Source organism: Dendropsophus ebraccatus, chromosome 3 (assembly GCF_027789765.1).
Source record: "Dendropsophus ebraccatus isolate aDenEbr1 chromosome 3, aDenEbr1.pat, whole genome shotgun sequence".
NCBI lineage: Eukaryota > Metazoa > Chordata > Amphibia > Anura > Hylidae > Dendropsophus > Dendropsophus ebraccatus.
This window is the reverse complement of record NC_091456.1, coordinates 159,624,789-159,642,335: the sequence shown is the minus strand read 5'-3', so window position 1 is coordinate 159,642,335 and position 17,547 is coordinate 159,624,789. Positions and strand designations below refer to the sequence as shown.

Genomic DNA, 17,547 nt, shown 5'->3' with positions numbered 1-17,547 from the left:
CTTTACATTTTAGATATTTTACTATTACTTTATCGCATACTTCATATAGCCGTACCCTAAACGTTGAATCTGTATGGTGGTAGTTGAGCATGCTTGAGTTTTATCATTCGGTGGCTGAAGAAGTTGGATACAGCCCAAGGGAGTCTGGGAAAACATGGGTACACCTATAGTGTAAGGGTCCTATTCCACAGAAAGATAATCGGTGAATTGGCCCGATTCGGCTGATTATCGCTCCGTGGAATAGAGACAACGATCAGCCAATCGTTTATGTTTAAACCTAAAATCATCGGGCACCGACTGTGCATCGCTGCGTGGAATAGCGATGCGCGGCGGGTGACAGACGATTTCACAAGCACCATACTTTACCTAAACATGTTGCAGGTCTTCTCCTGCGCTGCTCCTTCCTCCCAATCCCGCGCGCAGCAGCATCATCATCGGTGCAGCCTCTGCAGACTGACCCCCCAGCCAATCACTGGCCAGGACCGCCACGGCCAGTGATTGGCTAAGCGGTCTGTCAGCTCAGACAGGCCGCACCGAAGCTGCTGCTGCGTTCGGGATCGGGAGGAAGAAGGAGTGCAGGAGAAGACCTGCAACATGTATAGGGAATGTATGGTGTTTAAACAAGGGCTGCAGGGACATCGATAACGATGTCCCTGCAGCCCTGGCTAAATGATTATCGGCGGTGTAATAACGCTCGTTTACATTATTGAATGGGCCCCCATCAGCCCGTGGAATAAGACCCTAATATACAAATACTGAGCTCTGTCAGTGCTTAAAGGGATTTAAGTGTTACTATTATTTTAATAAACTTTTGATGTGTCAAAGACATGTCCCATAAGTTTTACTTGATTGGGTTCTGGTTGTTCAGACCCCACTGATTTCTAGAATAAGCTGGAAGAGAAATCAGCCTGAACTCTTGCCTCCATTACTCGCTGCTCTCCCCATCACTGAAGGAGATGAATTCTATAGTTAACCTAAGGAACCCGTCTCCTGCAGAGTTATAGGGAGAGCAGCTAGCCAGGGAGTGTAATTATTTTATGGCTTGTTCTCTCTTTTGATTTACACAGTGTGTAGAGAGATTTTTCTGACAGATTTTTAAAGACGAAACCAGGAATAGATGTGAGGAGAAATCTCAGTCTTTCGTTCTCTGTTTATAGTCTGTTCCTGGCTTTGGCTTCAAAAATCCGTCAGATAAGTCTCTGTCTAAACACACCATTAGACCCAACTGCTCAAAACTATCAAAGTAATTTATTTTTTTATTTTTTTTTTAAATAATGGGAACACTAAATGTTTCTTAAAAAGCTGCGCTCACCAGTCCAATTCTCCTCAGTTGCTATTCTGATGTCCTGATCACTGATGATCTCCACATCCTGGTCCCCATCCACAAGAAAGTACCTGTTCAGCCAATCAGTGGCTGTGTTGGGTTACTGCAGTGGGCATCTTCTTTATGCCTAGAGGAGACCTGGACAGGAATTGGGAAAGCCACTGTCACTTTTTTTCATCTTAAAAATTTTAAATTACTTCCGATAGTAGCCTTCAGGACCCATCAGGAATAGCACGTCTATTACACACCTCTATGTATGACTACTAATTGTTGTGACTCTCAGGTACATGACATACATGTTAGGAGAGACTGACCTTTAACAAGCTGCAGATATTGGAACAGGTCCATACCTACTATATGAAATTTATTTTCCCCTTTTGATTACTGTGTTGTATAGTTTCCTATGAATGTTATCTAATTGCGATGCTTTGACTTATCGATTTAACCTCTTAAGGACATAGGACGTATGCGTACGTCATATGTCCTCACTTGCACTTCAAAGCGGGGCCGCGCGGCGGCCCCGCTTTGAAGTGCCGCGATCCCGGGTGCCGCAAGTAGCCCGGGACCGCTGCTATTAGCGGGCACGGTCTGATCGCCGTGCCCGCTAATTAGCTAATCGGAGGCAGCTGTCAAAGTTGACAGCTGCCTCCGATTACCGGAGGCAACGTTTCCCTGGGGTCTAGTGGGGGAGATCGCTCCTCCGGGACCTCCTCCGGGACCTCCGTTACTGATGCCGGCCGGGGACGTGTCCAAGATGGCGCCGTCCTCGGCTCGGCACTCGTTCGTTTTCGGCTGCAGCAGCCGAAAGCAAACGAGTGCCGATCTCATGGATCTCTGCAGCATATCTATGCTGCAGAGATCTCAATGAGAGATCCAAGTGTATATACTAGAAGTCCCCCAGGGGGGCTTCTAGTATATGTGTAAAAAAAAAAAAAAAAGTGTTGTTAATAGTAAAAAGCCCCCTCCCCTAATAAAAGTCTGAATCACCCCCCTTTTCCCAGGTTTTAAATAAAAGTAAACAAATAAATAAATAAATAAACATGTTTGCTATCGCCGCGTGCGTAATCGCCCGAACTATTAATTAATCACATTCCTGATCTCGTACGGTAAACGGCGTCAGCGCAAAAAAATCCCAAAGTGCAAAATTGCGCATTTTTGGTCGCATCAAATCCAGAAAAAATGTAATATAAAGCGATCAAAAAGTCGTATATGCGCAATCAAGGTACCGATAGAAAGATCACATCATGGCGCAAAAAATGACACCTCGCACAGCCCCATAGACCAAAGGATAAAAGCGCTATAAGCCTGGGAATGGAGCGATTTTAAGGAACGTATATTGGTTAACAACGGTTTGAATTTTTTACAGGCCATCAGATACAATATAAGTTATACATGTTATATATCGTTTTAATCGTAACGACTTGAGGAACATGCATAACAAGTCAGTTTTACCCCAGGGCGAATGGCGTAAAAACACATTTCCCCCAAATAAAAGAAATGCGTTTTTTTTTTCAATTTCACCACACTTTGAATTTTTTTCTGGTTTCGCAGTGTACTTTATGCAAAAATTCAGCCTGTAATTGCAAAGTACAATTAGTGACGCAAAAAATAAGGGGTCATGTGGGTTTCTAGGTGGAAAAATGCAAGTGCTATGACCTTTTAAACACAAGGAGGAAAAACCGAAAACGTAAAAACGAAAATGGGCCATGTCCTTAAAGGGTTAATGAAGTTTTTCGCAGTCAGTTTTGTCGTTAGCCGTTTCCAGATTCCTCTCCTGTAGATGCGTTATCGCCTGCTGTTTATGGGCTTCACAATTAGAAAATGATGCAGATTTCCTATCATTAGTATTAGCAGAGTAGATCAGCCCGTGTCATGTAGAGAATAGCAGTGCATTTCCATGGTACGTTATACAATATTTGATTTTGCCTTGAGTTATAGTTTGGGAAGATCACAAAGGGGTAAAAAGGCGTCCATTTTTATATCACACCATAATATATTACCTGCATGGTTTGTAGCTGTCAGTGAATTGCTTGATATGGCTACTCACTTTTTCATCTACTGCTCAGCTATGTGTACATGAAATAAATGGTATTTCAGCCAATATGAAATCTATTTTTTTATTTTTTTTACAGATGTTTACAGTGTGTCCCCTCTTGGCAGTCCAGTGTCCCCCCTTTCTTTGTCTTCAGACCCATCTTCTAGAGACTCCTCTCCAAGCAGAGACTCATCCATCTCATCCTTCAGTCCAAGGCAGCCGATCGTCATTCAGAGTTCTGGGAAAAAGTTTGGTTTCACGCTCCAGGCCATCAGGGTGTTTGTAGGTGACAGCGATGTGTACACCGTCCACCATATTGTCTGGGTAAGGCTTTATACATAATTTATGGTGGTATTGGTTTTGTTTTTTCTTTACATTTTCCTCATTGTTGCACGTCTTTTCTTTGTATTTTTTTATCGTAGAGTGTTGAAGAAGGGAGTCCTGCCTATCAAGCTGGTCTTAAAGCTGGAGATCTTATTACTCATATAAATGATGAGCCAGTTCATGGTCTTGTCCACACAGAAGTGATCGAACTCCTACTTAAGGTAACTTTAAGATTCCCTCTCCCTTCATTGGTATGATAGCAGTGTCCAATAACTTAAAGGGAAGGACTTTTGTAGACCACTGATTATTTATACGTGGTTCAAAAAGTTGCTTCTTCTAAAGAGCCCTTTATAGTGCTTTCTAGAGATGAGCGCGATTTGAGCATGCTCGAGTCCAATTGTTCAGCATTTGAATACCGGTAGCTGAAGAAAATGGACGCAGCCCTAGGGAGTCAGGGAAAACATGGATACAGCTTATGGCTGTATACATGTTTTCCAGGCAGCATTAAGGCTGCATCCAACTTCTTCAGCCACCGGTATTCAAATGCCGAATGATCAGACATGAGCATGCTTGAGTTGTGCTCATCTCTAGTGCTTTTTTTTTACATGGGATTGAATTGTTGTGTCATTGCTTGTGAAGGCACCCTTAGATGCAGGGGCGGATTAACTTTACCATAGGCCCCAGGCTGTTTACCAAGCCTGGGCCCCCCCCACCCATTGTAACCATGGTGGCACTAGAGAGGTGTTCATAGTACGGCATAGATAATGTCATGGTGCCCTGATTTGTGCAAAATCGAAGGTAAAAAAGCAGCAATTGTTTCCAAATCACAGCAGAACTGTAGCCAGGAGACAATACACCTCTGAAGTCCGTTTGGGTGGCCATGGGCCCCCAAGGAGCTCTGGGCCCCGGGCTACCGCCAGAAACGGACCTATTATAATCCGCTATTGCTTAGATATTTGGTGCAGTCCTCTGGTACCAGGAAAGGGTCATGCTCCCAAAATAGGTCCATAGAAATACTATGTATAACATAGAAGAATGTAAGAAAAACTGAGGAACTTGTCCATCTTCCCTTTGAGATGCCTGTATAACTATTCCACATGTGTAGGTGTTTCCTCACCATTATTCCTTCTAAATTTTGCAAAACCCTCACAGAGTGGAAGCAGGGTAGCAATCACTACTACACCATTCGAGAATACATCAATAAAAACTGGCCCCGCTAGGAGAAACAGCTACAGAAGCCGGATGGTGAGACGCAATAAGAAAACCAAGAAGAAGGAGAATATAGAAAGGTGGGTTCTGATGAACTCCAGCAATATTGTGGTGTTAGCATAAATCAATTTTTATGGTGTCCTCATAAAAATCTCATAAGAGCAATAACATAAATGATGCGGTGTATAATTGTATCAGCGTTCGCGAAATTGAGTTTTTGATAGAATCGAAGGTAGTACAGTGATTACAAGATATTCATGGGTCCTTCAGCTGAACTTATTGTCTGATCAATATGGTAGTTATAAGGAATGCTTTTGTCTGAGGCCAGCTGAGCCCTAGTGCCCCACTTTCTTATGAAATCAGTCCAATGCTGCATTAAAGGGATTAGGAAAAACACAGCTATTTTCTTGCAAAAACCGCGCCACCCTTGTGGAAAAGAGTGGTGCTGTTTATAGAGGAAAGCAGCCATGCTTTTGTAATCTTAGATAACCCCTTTAAGCTAAAGACTGTTCTCTTACTAAAAACGCTTAAGTTTTTCCTCCCAGCCACTGGCTGTGCAGGGTCTGGCAGCATGGACCCGAGTTTCTTGTCTTAGGGTAGTATTACATGGGACGATTTTTCGTTGATTAACGATAAACAATCTCAAACGACTGCTATGATAAATTATCCTAAATCGTTCACCCTATTACACAGGACGGTGATCGTTACTTACAGTCGTTTTTGCGCTCGTCCTTTCCCGGCTGATAGACCAAGGAGCTACCGAACGAAGTGTTATTACACCGAACAATGTTTGAACAATTTGGGAATGGTCAACTATGAAAATAGGTCCAGATTCTATCAAACGATCAATTATTTCTCGTTGGTCGTTTAATCGTTGCCTGCTCTTACACAAAATGATTATCGTTTAAGTCCGAACGGGCTAACGATTTTTAAACGATAATCATCCCATGTAATACGGCCCATACTGTGCAGAAAAAAAGTAAGGGGCTGCAAAGATAAAGGGTTAAATTTACTAATCCACAGGATAGGTCTGAACACTAAAACCCCCTCCGATGTCCAGAACAGTTATAACTGTTATAAATAAAGAAGCGAGTTACACATGCATGCCACTGCTCTATTTATTGTCAATGGAGATGCCAAAGATACTGTAGTACAATGTTTGGTTACCTTCAGTAGCTCCACAGACAATGAATGGGGCAGTGGTGCAATTTGCAATCGTGAATATTGGATTAGTTAAATTAGCCTCCACATTTTTTGTCAGAAGCTATGTGAAAAATACTTAAGGGCAGGGTAACCTGGCACATGGCTTAAGGCCCTATTACATGGGCCAATCAGGAGGAGCCAGCGAGTACCGACCTGTCAGGTCAGCGCTCGCTTACTCCTCGTTCTCTGTTCGTGAGCGGGTCAGAGCAGGGGGGCATAAGGGGGTGCGGGAGAGGCTCCCCAGACGATCTTCAGATCATCTTGGGAGCCAATAGCGGTGGTCTGTTGCTGCCGCTCCTATTGCATGGAGTGATGGCCAGCAGACCGTCGTTATCGCATGTCGGCTGTTCGTTGCCTTTCAACAGTAGCTATTACACCAAGTGATTATCGACCGTAACGGCCAATAATTGGCTGAATACAGCCCATAATCACTTGGTGTAATAGGGAATTTAATTGGGACGTAACTATATTTTATGGACTAAACTAACAAAGTGTGGCTGTCAGGTTTATTTTCAATTGTTTTGTTTTATTAACCTTTGTTGCTGTTGTACTTTGTTTTTCAGGAGAAGATCTTTTTTCAAAAAGCTGGCAAAACAGCCGTCTCCTCTGCTCCACACAAGTCGAAGCTTTTCCTGTTTGAACAGATCACTATCATCTGGTGAAAGCTTGCCCGCATCGCCCACTCACAGCCTATCGCCAAGGTCACCTACACCAAGCTGCCGCTCCACTCCAGACTTCCCATCTGGTGAGTTACCTAGAGACTTAATTGTTGGATTAAAAGTGATCATGTTTCTTTTATAAAAGTTGTACGCCTCTAAATCTAGGCAGTCATATGTAAGATTGGTTTAAGTAGACCTCATTTATAAAATGTTTTCCTAACTTAGATGTTTCTGAAATATTTGCATTCTTTATGTCAGTCATTCATAATTGTAATTTTTTGTTTCATAGGTACCAATTCATCACAAAGTAGTTCTCCAAGCTCAAGTGCTCCAAACTCCCCAGCAGGTTCTGGGCATATAAGACCAAGCACTCTCCATGGTTTGGGTCCTAAGCTGGGTGGACAGAGGTACAGATCTGGAAGACGTAAATCTGCTGGCAGTATTCCCTTGTCACCTCTTGCAAGAACGCCATCACCAACTCCTCAGCCTCCCTCCCCACAACGATCTCCATCGCCTTTACACGGCCATTCAGTAGGGAACTCAAAGACTGCAACCACTTTTCCTACAAAAATGCACTCTCCACCTACAATTGTTAGGCATGTTGTCAGGCCCAAAAGTGCTGAGCCTCCAAGGTCTCCACTGTTAAAGAGAGTTCAGTCAGAGGAAAAGCTTTCACCATCGTACTGCTGTGAGAAAAAGCACTTATGTCCTCGTAAGCACAATTTGGAGGTAACTAAAGAAGAAGTTCATAAACAATCTATCCAACGTGACCTAACATTGCAGTGTCTGGAGGCGAACACATGTGATATCCCTGCATCAACACGGGTTAGGCCTGTCGAGCAAGGTTGTCTTAAGCGTCCAGCATCACGAAAACTGGGGAGGCAAGAGTCCCTGGACGAGCTTGATAAAGAGAAACTGAAGGTCAAGTTAGTTATAAAGAAAAAAGATGTATCTGAAAGACAAGACTTCCTTATAAAGCAAAATATAATCCAGGACTTACACAGTGAAATGGTAATGTTGGCGTCAGATTTCGAGAAGGAAGAAAAGGCACATCAAAGTCTTATGAAGAGATCAAGCTTATCGGAGACTAAATTTCCTCTTTATGAACCTCGTTCTGGTGGAATTACATTTAAGGACACTCATTGTAAGAATGGAAATCCTCGGTCAAATGGTGCCTGTATGTCTATGGATAGCCAGTCTTTCTGTCATGCGTCACCTGTTGCAGAAAGTGCTCACATATCTTATGAACTCAAGAAAGCTCCTACTTCATGCTCCCTGCAAGAGAAACTTAATCATACTTCAGAGAAGTTTGTGAAAGAGGATAATTTAGAAAAGGCGCCTTCAACTAACATTGATTATTTTAGGAAGAAAAAGTCATTTGACGAGAAAGATGGTAGCCTGTGCCAAGTCTTAAAGTCTAAAATGGTTCCGGTGTCCCACGAATGTATGCAACCAAAGCCCGGACATATACAGACAGACTCGCTGACCCTGCTAGATAACAGGTCTTCCAATGTTCAGAGCAGCTCTCTCTCCTTTGCACCATTAAAACCTAGTAGCAGCAGAAATGAAAACAATGCAGACAAGACGTCCGTGATAGCTACTGAGACCCCCGTTCGGAAAAGCCCTTCTGAATATAAACTCGAAACAAGGGCTGTATCTTCCCTGAAGCCTATCGAAGGTACATTAGACATAGCATTGCTGTCAGGACCAAAGGTGACAAAAGCAGAGTCTGATGTTGCTTGTAATAACCTTATCAAACCTGATGAACAAAGCCGGAATTCTAAGAATGAGGTTGTCGACAATGGAAATGCTTTGTTATTTACTAAAGTAAATGCTAATTACTCAAATATTCATGCCGGGCACAAGGGGCCTATTAGAGAGAATCAGAGCGAGAGTGTACAAGCTGAATGTCACGCTGTTAAGATTCATCAGAACAAAGAACCATCAGGCCCCGGAACAAAGGAAAATGTTGTGGACGTGACTAATTCACTCGAAAGTCAAAGGATAAGCACACTGCAGCCAACATGGAAGTGTCCAGTGACAGAAGGATTGTCTTCTTCAGTGAAAGCGAATAGACAAGAGATGGCAACTCAGGATATGTCCTCTGTCAAATGCTCACTGGAGCAAAAACATAGTACATCATACTCTGAAAGGACTTGTACAGTGAGAGAGTCCTGTGAGAATACTCCTGCTACGAGCTTGACACATTCTAGCAACTCTGAAAAATACATCTCAGCCCTTGGCTGTATAGAGGAAAGAAATCAACAAGCATCTGTTCCCCAGATAGAATCTAATAATCACGTATCTGTGGTTAGGAATATCGAATCTTCTCTTCTAGTTGAACTGGGGCCTGATAATAAAACTTTGTCAGTAGCACAAGCTAAATCCACTGACCTGAACTGCAATAGCCAAAGTAAAAAGCCAGAAAAAACTGCAGAGAACAAAATAAAAAATGATACTGAAGGACTAGTTTTGGGAAAAGAGACCTCCTGTCCTAATATTATGGAGACACCCATGTCCTTGAATGTCCAACCTGAAGCCAGTATTAAATATTTGACATCTGTTCGAGAGGAGCAGATTACTGCACAGACAAAGCTCGCCAGCTGCATTGATAAGTCGAAAGTGGTAATGGAACCAAAACCAGTTTCTCTTATGATATCCCACCCTGAAAAAATGGCTTCCCCACAAAAGCCTAACTCAAAGCCTTCTGACCAAGCAGGCAGTCAAACAGTTCAAAAATCTGAATGTCCAATAAAAGCTGTTACTGTCTTGAGTGCCGACATTGGTAACCTTAACCAGTACAAGGCTACCACTAAAACCAACACCAGTCTCACATCCACTTCTCCCATTGTCCGTATAGGCACCAAAGCCCACACCAATATGTCCACCTCTGAACTGTGCTTTGGCAAGGAGCCTACAGTTAGTTCTGAAACACCAGCCACTGTAAACCTTAAAGAATGTTCTGCAAAGTCTCATCTTAAAGAAAAAACAAGTGCACATCCAAAACTAACTCGTGCTACAGCAGCCAAAACCTGTCTCCAAGGTAAACCTCAAGCAGTGGACCTTCCCTTAGGGGTTAATTCTCAAGATATCAAAAGCACTGAAGCACTTTATATCCGTAGTGACAACGGTAAAATTAAGATTACTTCTGTTACAAGTCAAGATACTAGAGAGGTGACTGTAGAAAAAAGTAAGTCTGGTGTCTCTCCGAACATAGGGAAAGAAGGAGACCTAAGGAAGACACTGTGTGATGCCAATGACCTCGGCATTACTTCATCATCCAAAGCTGTCTCTTCAGATGTCTCCTTAAATAAAACACACTTACCTGTGAGCAGCTGTAAGGAGAAAAATGAGCAAATTCCAAACTTGAATGCTGCAAATGTCAAGGTTAAGAAGGACACCCATACATCTTCTAGTAAGATGTGCACTGCCTTAAAGGAAGGCAATGTTTGCAGTAAACCTGTCACCGATAAGCAACCATGTGTCCTTACCAATACTGCAGCCCCGGTGACAGTGCGGAGAGACCCACCTTCATCTCCAAGCAAAAAGACTGTTGCAAAAAATTTGCCGAAACCACCAGCCGCACCTCTGGAGAATTCTAGTCACCTTTCTTCAGACAAAGACTTAAAGGGACAAAAAAGAGGAAAGGATACAATTCCACTGTATAGTCCTCACAAAAAGACATAATTTGCCAGCACCTTCACCAAGACCTCTTTACTGTAGTAGCTGCTAATCTGAAACTTCTTTCAAAACCAGCACTGTGTAGTGTTTCCATATCTATTTGTACCCTGTTTGATGATACAATTAGTAGAGGGGGTGTTTGTCCCAACTTTCAGTCCCAGCTATAATAAGGTATTTGGTAGCCGGAGGCAGTTACTTACACAAAGATGTACCTAGTCGGTAGAAGCCGGAAAGGGCTATGGGGGAAAAGGGTCTGTAATTTACACTGTTGTACTTTGTGTTGAATGTAGAATGTACAGTTTGCTGCTCAATTTCATTGTTTACTTTCTTATTTCTTAAAAAAAAGACAAATTATTAATTGGATTTTTTTTGTGGAGCTACAAAACCCATAAAACAAAAAACAATATGTGCTGAAAGTTGATGACTACTTTTCAACTGGGCATTTATAGGAATCTTTTAATGGAATTTGCTTCCTCCAGTACTTATTGATCGGTTATTATGTCAAACCGTCCACAGATGTCTTGAAGTGTAGTTTTTTTAATCTAGATCAGGGATGAGGAGCTGAAGCTTATGCTTGGGCTCCCCAGGCATGATGGGAATTGTAGATTTTCAACAGCTGGAGGGCCAAAGGTTTTTCATCCCTGATCTAGAGGCCTAGTGTATAGGAGTATGCGAATTTCCGAATGGGGTTCTACAATAATGCTGGACTATGACTTGTTGTGCCAAATAGTTACTATCTATAATGATAACCTCATCTTTAGTCAATATGACCAATAATATGGCTTGTGACTATGTAGTCTATACTTTATTATCACCTAGAGCCTTTCATACCCGTATACCTAGCACATTACTATTATTGAAGCACTGATCTTTCATTTAGAATTTTGATTCCGTCCTATACTCGACCTCCATTTCACAAGTGCAAATATCAAAACTTTTTGTGGGAAAGATTTTTTTTTTTTGCGGTTCTTGAATGTATATATTTCTGTTTACAACATAGGCTTGAAAGGGAAGCGTATTTTGCTACATAAACCTTTTTTTTTTTTCTTTAAAAAAAAAAACAAAAAACGTGTGGGTGTTTAATGTGTAGCCGGGGCCTTACAATGTAGAGGTTTTAGCTGTGCTAGCATTCTCCTTTTCTTTTGTAAGTGCATTAAATAGCTCCATACATTTCATAGCATCTCGTTGTCTGTATTATAAATATATAAATATTGTAAAATAAAGGGGTTTTGTGTAACATGGGGCCATGTTAGAGCCATTTGGTGCTTGGAAGGTAACTTTACTTTCTATCTTTTTGTAAAGCCTTATTTATATTTTATATACATACTCCCCACCACATGTATTTGTTAATCCACGGATGTAGAACTAGGAACTTGACCCTAAGATGACCTAAGATAAATGCACTGGGGATATAACCCTCACTCGGAGTGACAGCGCTCAGTTTATGTCCACATCGTGTAAAGCGGAGCTGCTACAATGTTACGGTGACAACAAAATACAAGGAACGACTTTGGTGTCCTCTCCACTGTACAATGTAATAGACAAAGCAGTAAGAGTTAGGGTTCATCTGGAACATACCTATGAGAGAGACTTTCAGGGCCTTATTATATTTGCCCCTTTAGACTGGCTGGCACTACCACTGCAGACTCATAGGAAGTAACAGCCTAGTACTGAGAGTAAAGCTGGCCGTACACTTCACATAGCTGTTGGCCAATTGGTCATTTGGCTGACGATTCACTTTCCAAACCTCCCAATACACTTGCATGCTCAGTTTGATGAAGCATGCTTGCGTTCTGAATGACAAAAGGAGATGAAGCTGCTGACAGATACCTGAGGTGGTGACTTTTGTGGAGAACAAAAAGGTTGAGCATGTTAAAATACAACTCCCTGATTTTTCAGGGGGGGGGGGGGAGTAGAGGCCCTCAATATGCATTGGGCCATTGGTCATCATGAAACACAGTGGGTTCGGCTGACCTTAATCTCATGTGTATGGCAAGCTTAAAAGTAAAAGACACTTGACTTCTACCTACAATGGACTTGAATGTCTCTGGTGGATCTACTTAGTAGAGTGTCTATTAAATTACTATTTTTATTCAGGACAGTCACTTTCCGCTAAGTCTCTGCAATGCCTGGTATAGAACCCTGTGAACATAGTTGGTGTTCTCTATTAATATTTTTCAGTCTACACATCAGCTGTATCAAGGGAGCTACTGACAGGCATGTGAGAAAAGGACTCAACAGCCCTCCTGGTGTGTCTGTTTTAGTATATATGTTGGATCCTCCTTTCTTGTAACTGCATGGAGCAGTTCCTCTTTCTCCTGGAAATGAAGGAATTATCTGACATCTTGAAGTCAATGGGGTGTGTCCCAAAAGAGTGTGACAATGTCGGGGCTGATTCAATGGTGTTCTAGTGATGTCATAAGGTAATATTTACTAAAACAGACATGGCAGGTGTGCTGGTTGCTCCCCTCCAGACAATGAAAAGGTTTCAGAATATTCCATAACGCAGACCCTCATATAGTAACGCAGTACCCTTTCTATAGTAACTTTCTAGCAGCTTCCAGTCAGTGCTTGCCAATGTTCTACTTAAGTCTACAACAGGGATGAGGAACCATCGGCCCTCCAGCTGTTGCAAAACTACACATCCCGTCATGGCTGGACAGCCAAAGCTAAAGGTGGGAATTGTCATTTTGCAACAGGTGGAGAGCCGAAGGTTCCCCACCCCTGCTCTACAACAACGCGTTTTATGTTGCTCTTCAATGTGTGAAGCTATTGAGAAGTCCAGATGACTTTTATCGACAGCTCCACAGTCTTCACATTTAGTCGGATATCCACTCCATTACCATACCTTAACCTGGTGCATTTAATTGCTTGCCGCTCCCCTGAATAATTGATGCAGACTGTTCAGAATAAATAAGATATGAAGCTTGTAGGGTTAGTGGCAAATCTACGAAATACCAAATATGAAAGCACCTGCCCATCATGCATCAAGACGCTGCTCATTTTTGCCTTTTTGAGTTCTCATCCCCCTTGTTGATTTAATGTTTACAGATGTATGTGTGTCGTGGAGTTGATTCTCACACCTGTCAATCATTTTGTAGTCTTAAAGTACCTGGTGTGTTCACGTTCCTACTTGTTTGTATGTGTTAACCTTACTACTAATGTAAGAGATTTGTGTTACTGATTAGTCTCTTCTATGTAACTAAGATCTGTGCTCCTTTTCTAGTCTTTTCTGCTGTAGAAATACCAGCTTAGTATCTGTGCAATAAAGTGTTTGTTGTCTTAACTTTATATAAAACAAAAGTACACAAGTTAAAAAAAAAAAACAAGAAAAAAACCCACAACTTTATGAATGTTGTATTTGTTGTATACTGGACAAGTATTTATACTTCAGCTGCAATGCGTACGGTTGAAATAAAGTCGGCATGAAGGCTGAGGCTGTATGGTTTGTCAGTTCATTTCTCTACAAAGGGACAAAACTGCGGAAAGTAGTCATTACTGTAAGATGGCTCTGGCTTGTGCGTGAGTACAGGATCAGACTACTCAGTTTGTTGTCTGTTACCATGGAGACACACAGGTCTGCATAATTTCTGTAGAAACTAACAGAAACTAAAGGATCAGATTTTTTTTTTTAATTATGTCTATAACATTATGGGGCCCAGACCCATAAAAAAGCCATGAAAACAAAGGTCTTGAGTAGAGGTTGAACATATTGGAATAAATTTTAAGAGACCATGCCAACCCCCACCCACCAGCAATGAAATTACCCTGGATGAAAAGGACCCAGTCTTACCTGAAATCTATTGTGCCACCAGTACATTCGTTTTTTAAGATTTGCCCATGGGTAAAACTGCATCAGCACGGGGAAGCCAATGCCACGGTCCTTCTTTTGAACTGCGGCCTGGTTCCCGCATACAGGGCCATTCTATTCTTGGGCACCAGCCGGGGGAGAAGCACTGGAGGCGGGTCAGCCCACCTCCAGTGGGAGGAAACCTCCGCCCCTCTATGATGCGGCTTCATCAGAATCAATGGATTTTTGTTTGTTTTAGGAGAGCCTGCAGTTTGGCTGCTGCAAACCCCTCCTCTTCCCATAGAGAACACTTGAACTTCCTGCTTTTCAGTATTTAGGAGTTACTGGACAATACATACAAATAATTGCTGACATTTTTTCTTAAATTGTCGCTACTTGCTGTATGTTTTTGTTTTTTTCCCCAGTTTTGGCTTTTATTTATTTATTTTTAATTCGAAAACAGTCTAAAGTCTTAAAGCCCCATGTTGTCTGATCACGTGCTTGGGCCCTTGTTCTGTGTTTCCACCATGCTTTACACCAGTGCTTCTCAAACTTTTTGTTGTCGGGCCTCACCTCGCGATCTATGTTGATGCTGCGGCCTCACCAACAAACGCATATTACTGCGCAGCACCAGAAAGTGCCACGCAGTGCACATAATATTCCAGAGCAGTGCCAAATCATCACCAAAGTGCAGAACTCCTTCACCTGTAGTAACCCAAAACCATAGTGAAGTAATAAATACTGTCCCCTGTAGTTACCAAACACCACATGGCAGAAATAAATGTTGTTCCACCTTTAGTAAGCTAACACATGTACTGCTCCACCTGCATTAACCAAACAACATACTGCTCCACCTGCAGGAACCTAACACCACACTGCACCAACACAAACTGCAGCACTTATGTTTGAGAAGCGATGCTTTACACTACAGGTCTGTCTGTTCATTTTGTTGCTATAAATAAACACAAATAGACCAGGGAGTAAGAATTTACAGTGTTTTAGAATGAGCAAAATGAATGCAAGCCCAGAATAATTCAGGGAATGGTCACACAGACAGACCTCATAGGCGCATACATACATAAAGAAACTTACCTCTTGTTTCCTCTTGTTCTTGTGTTCAGTCTCTTGTTAAATACTCTTCCCTCCTGAACCGTATTTAGGCCTTTACCATATTTAAAGGTTTCGATCATGCCCCCCCCTCCTCCCTTCTTTTCTCCAAACCTAAAGGGGTCACTTCCTTCGAGAGACAACACTGCTCTTGTCTCCATTTCCGGTGTGGTTTACAATTAAGCTCCAATCACTTCAATAAAACAGTTATAAAACCTGCACCCAAACTGGCAAGAGTGGTACTGTCTCAGGAACAAAGCGGCCATGTTTTTCTAATGTTCTTGATCACTATTTTCTGCCATTGTTTCGCAACAACTGATATTCTTTCTGATCTTTAGTATGTCATGGGAACATAGCCTTAGGCTAACAGGCCTTTAGTTACTGGGCTCTTCTTCCCCACCCTTCTTGTGGATGGGTATAACATTGGCCGTTCTCCAATCAGGAACATCTCCTGTTAGGAGGGGATTGTTTATACAGGTCTGTCAGGGAAGGCAGGAATTACAAATTGAAGTACTTCAGGTACATCCTCTTTAATCTGACCCACTGATAGATCGGCGCTGTCACGCGGAAGCCGGTGCCAGTTCCCGTGTACGGCGTCGTTCTATGCATGGGTACCGGGTCGTTGCTAAAGCACAGGAGGCAGACCAGTCTGCCCCCAGTGAGAGGGAATTCCCTCCCTTCTATGACGCGGATCCCTTAGAATCAATGGAGCCGCGTCATAGAGGGCCTCTGTGCTTTAGTACCGGCCCGCTACCCGTGCATAGAAAGGCGCCGTACACAGGAACTGGGCCGCAGTTCAAAAAAACGGACCGTGGCACTGGCTTCCCCGTGACTGTGCCGATCTATCAGTGGGTCAGATTAAAGACCTATCACATTACTCAACTTTAAACTGCAAGTTCCTATGAAACATTGGCCTCTGAAAACACTGGAGCTGAATCCTTACAACTGGAGACAACGCTATGTCCAGCCATATTGTGATTTTGAAATGAAAGTGATCTCTACAGATCCCATATTCAGTTGGGTCTATTGGGTGCCATTGGTTGCAATCATTTGACAGATCTAGCAGTCCCATTGTGGTTTCGAGTATAATGGAAACCATGATGACTGTGTACCTTGTTATGTAGTGAGTGCAAACCCAATCTCAGGCTTTCATAAAGTAACCAGGTCAAAAACAAAAGGTAAGATAAAATAGGTCATTTCCAAACAAAAATAATTCTACAATGCCACCTACAGCTTTCCTTACAATCAATGTCCGACCTTTAAAGAGAATAAACATTACAGTTGAGGAAGCCGCCTGAGTCAGGAGCGCTGCAGCCATGGCATAGTGAAGCAGAGCTAGTGGTAAGTGATAGTTATCCCCGCTTGCTCTGCTGCAGAACTCCTGACACAGACAGCTTCCCCAACTGTAATTCTGATTCTAATATGTATTACAACAGATGTTAGTGGAGGCTCAGTATCATTAGTGCTGCAGGCAACAGCTGTTTGGGGACCAGGGCTTGAACAGCCTGGCAATTCCTACCACAGCCACTAGAGACAGAAGAGGGGCCATGTTGCCCCTTACTGCTGCCATTTAATGTATCAATGTAAAAAAAAAAAATTTTAATTGTTCCTGCCGTTTTAAAAAAAAACTTTTGACGTGTAAAAAGTTTTGATCTGTCCTGGTCTGTGTGTTCCAACCTGTACCGATCAGGAGAACGAGCAGGGAGAGGACCACATCTGCAGCACATCCGCTCTGTGTAAGCAAAATACTATGGAGTTGGGCTCCATAGACTTACTTACATTATGAGCTCGCTGCAATGGTCTTCTACTGGCTTGTTCTGTCGATCAGTACGGGTCTGAACGCTCATACCCTGACTGATAAAAACTTTTGACATGTCCCAAAAAAAAATGTACATAACAGGTACACTTTAATAAAGTTATATTACAAAAAAAATAAAATAAATATATATGTATGTGTATATATAAAAAACAAAAATCCTGCAGCACTCCACAAATGTAATATGAATTGGTGCCAAGCGGTAGGCACGAGAGACCAGTCGTGTCAGACGTATAACAAGGTAGAAAACCGCAGCACTCCGGATAAATTCAAAAGAAAGTAGTGTTTATTTTCACCCAAAAACTTGCGACGTTTCGCTCTCGCTGAGAGCTTTATCAAGCAGTGTAACAACATGTGCTCCAGTCAAAGTATAAATGTGTTCACATACAAATAAGATGA

At 42.3% G+C, this 17,547-nt stretch overlaps 1 protein-coding gene across 1 annotated transcript in view; it reads left to right on the top strand.

Moving 5' to 3' along the window:
- The window catches only part of MAST4 (microtubule associated serine/threonine kinase family member 4), a 371,265-nt gene extending 359,897 nt beyond the window's left edge, over positions 1-11,368 (top strand). Inside the window, exons 25-29 of the mRNA XM_069963543.1 lie at positions 3,457-3,683; positions 3,782-3,904; positions 4,836-4,972; positions 6,659-6,840; positions 7,044-11,368. Coding sequence (XP_069819644.1) covers positions 3,457-3,683; positions 3,782-3,904; positions 4,836-4,972; positions 6,659-6,840; positions 7,044-10,441 — 4,067 coding nt within the window. The 3' untranslated portion in view covers positions 10,442-11,368. The remainder of the gene's footprint in view (positions 1-3,456; positions 3,684-3,781; positions 3,905-4,835; positions 4,973-6,658; positions 6,841-7,043) is intronic.
- The last annotated feature ends 6,179 nt before the right edge of the window (positions 11,369-17,547 follow it).